This window comes from Neopelma chrysocephalum, unplaced genomic scaffold (genome assembly GCF_003984885.1).
Source record: "Neopelma chrysocephalum unplaced genomic scaffold, ASM398488v2 Primary Assembly neopelma1_353, whole genome shotgun sequence".
NCBI lineage: Eukaryota > Metazoa > Chordata > Aves > Passeriformes > Pipridae > Neopelma > Neopelma chrysocephalum.
This window is the reverse complement of record NW_020898017.1, coordinates 139,260-141,942: the sequence shown is the minus strand read 5'-3', so window position 1 is coordinate 141,942 and position 2,683 is coordinate 139,260. Positions and strand designations below refer to the sequence as shown.

At 51.1% G+C, this 2,683-nt stretch overlaps 1 protein-coding gene across 1 annotated transcript in view; it reads left to right on the top strand.

The window, feature by feature from the left end:
- Positions 1-2,683, top strand: part of AHCYL2 (adenosylhomocysteinase like 2) — a 29,408-nt gene that overhangs the window by 7,984 nt on the left and 18,741 nt on the right. The window contains exons 3-4 of the mRNA XM_027705811.1: positions 1,151-1,294; positions 1,949-2,081. Coding sequence (XP_027561612.1) covers positions 1,151-1,294; positions 1,949-2,081 — 277 coding nt within the window. The remainder of the gene's footprint in view (positions 1-1,150; positions 1,295-1,948; positions 2,082-2,683) is intronic.

Genomic DNA, 2,683 nt, shown 5'->3' with positions numbered 1-2,683 from the left:
TGAGTTTGATGACAGGTCTCGGGTTCATTTTACAAGTTCCACGTGATCTGGGGAGTAAAGGGCTTGGAGTAAAACTTCCAGGCAGTTAAATAGAGAATGAGGGAATGAGGCTTTTGAGTTGGGTCCTGGGAAAGGGAAGAGGAGCAAAGGTTTCTGATTCATCATGTTGCTCTGACTGCTGGTGCCTGTCCTAAAAGATGGAAGAGGTTTGGTTTCCCGCAGTAGGGGCATATTCCAGGGGAAAACATGGCACAAATAACCTCCTTAGCTGATCCCAAGTGGAAGCAGAAGTGGTGGTTAATTCAGGGTGACTCAAACTGAAAATGGATGTGATTTTATATAAGTACACGTGATTTTAGTAATCAAAATAAATGGGAAAGGGGATTTCTAACTCCATGAAGGGCTTTTCCATGTGTCTGCCACAGTCCAGTTCCATAACCAGGAGTTTGGAGGGCACTGATAGGAAAGGAAGACAGTTTTTGACACATCCACACCCCGTCTTAAACCAGCAGCTTAATCTGATTCCATGGGACCATGATCCATATGGGATCAGGTGATCCATGGCTCTCTAACCCATTCCTGAAGTCCCCCAGGGATGGAGAGCCACCACCTCTGGGGACAGTCCATGCCAGTGTTGTGTCATCCTCCCAAGGAAGGAGTTTCTTCCTCAGGAATTTCCTTGTGATCCTCCCAAGCAGCAGCTCCTGGTCCTCACTGAGGAGCATCCAAACTGAGCAAATCCAAGGACTGGGAATGCCACCATGCCTGGATAATCATCAGCTCACAGCCTTCACCAGGATGCTGTTTGGAATGGAATAGGGCCTTGTGTCTGTGCTGCCTTAAATTACAACTTGGGAAGGGCTTGAAACAGTCCTGGGTGGTTTTGGTGGCTCCCTTAGAGCTGTAAAGGCTTGAATTTTGGGAAGAGAGATGGGAGAAGGCCACGGAGATGAGCCCATGGAGGACATGGGCACTGTTAATTACAGATAAGAGTGAGGTAAAACTGCCTGTGGGAGAAGGGGAGGATGAGGAAGGAGGGAGGTGGCACCTGCACGTGGAGAAACACCTCCATGGCCACGCTCAGCCGTGGATCATCCGCAGGCCCCAGGGAATGTTTCATCCTGTTTCTGACCTCTTTTCCCCCCTCCAGCTGCCTCCTACACCGACAGCTCCGACGATGAGACCTCCCCCCGGGACAAGCAGCAGAAGAATTCCAAAGGCAGCAGCGATTTCTGCGTGAAGAACATCAAACAGGCCGAGTTCGGGCGCCGAGAGATCGAGATCGCTGAGCAGGGTAAATGGGGCACCTCCCTCCAGCTCCACCTCGTCCTGGGTTGTCTTGTGGGGTCCTTCCTTCCCCCAGATCCCCTTCTGAGGCTCGGTGTGTTGGTGATTTCCCAATGCCTGTTAGAGATGGGAAGGCTTTGATGGGATGTTGTGGGATGGGAGAGGAGTTACGGGGTTGTGCCGAGTCGCTCCAACCAAACAGCTACTGAAGGGCTGTTCTACAGTCCAGCATATTTTGTTAAAAACAGTAGAGAAGATGAAATCCATCAAATAAATTTGAGCTTGATTATCTCCAGAAGTCCATAGCAAAGGGTTTAGGAAGCTGGAGGGGCATTGGAAAAGAGGGGCAGGGCAGGAAGTCCCAAGTTCTCCTCAGTCTGAAGCAGATTTTCCTCCAGCCTCACTTGGGAACTTGCAGGTAGAAGTTTGAACATGTGATGATGCTTCATCCAAGATAGCAGGGAGAAAATCCAGAGGGATATTGGGTCCTTTTCACTTATTTGGGCTTACTCACAAGGCTTTGGCCTCTTTGGAAGCTGCCCCAGCTGTACGAGTTCATGGGAACACCAGACAGCGGGACAAGGAGTGGTGCTGCCGTTTGTCCTTGCCCTCATCCCTCTTTCCATCCCATTCATGGGCCTGTTTTCCCTTCTCCCTGCAGAAATGCCGGCGCTGATGGCTCTGAGGAAGAGAGCTCAGGGGGAGAAGCCGCTGGCCGGGGCCAAGATCGTGGGCTGCACACACATCACGGCCCAAACTGCTGTAAGGCCTGGCCCCAAACCCCACACGGGGCTGTGCCACTGCTGAGCCCCCTACAACAGGCCCCAGGGGGTCAATGGGGGCACCAGGAGCTGGGAATTCCCCTCAGTGGTTACTCCTGGCTGGATTTGGGACTTTGCTCAGTGAAATCTCCCTCTCTCTATATATATAAAATATATACTTTGAAGTTCTTATTTTGTCAGCCTTTTTAAATTGTTCCACAAATGGTTTAACTGCAAAATTGTTTTCTGTGCAGCTTTCTAACGACGCTGATGCTGCTTAAAACCAACTTCAGGGGTCCCTGAGAATCACTGAATCCTGGAGTGATCTGAGTTGGAAGGGGCCTTAAAGCCCATCCAGTGCCACCCCCTGCCACGGGCAGGGACACCTTCCACTAGACCAAGTTGCTCAAAGCTTCGTTCAACCTGGCCTTGAAGCTTAAAACCCACTTCAGGGGCCCCCAAAAATCATAAAACCATGGAATGGTTTGGGTGGGAAGGGACCTTAAAGCCCGTCCAGTGACACCTCCCACTGTCCCAGGTTGCTCCGAGCCCCGTCCAGCCTGGCCTTGAAGCTTAAAACCAACTTCAGAGAACCCTCCAGAAGCTTTCCCATAAACAGCAAACAACCCCCCCAG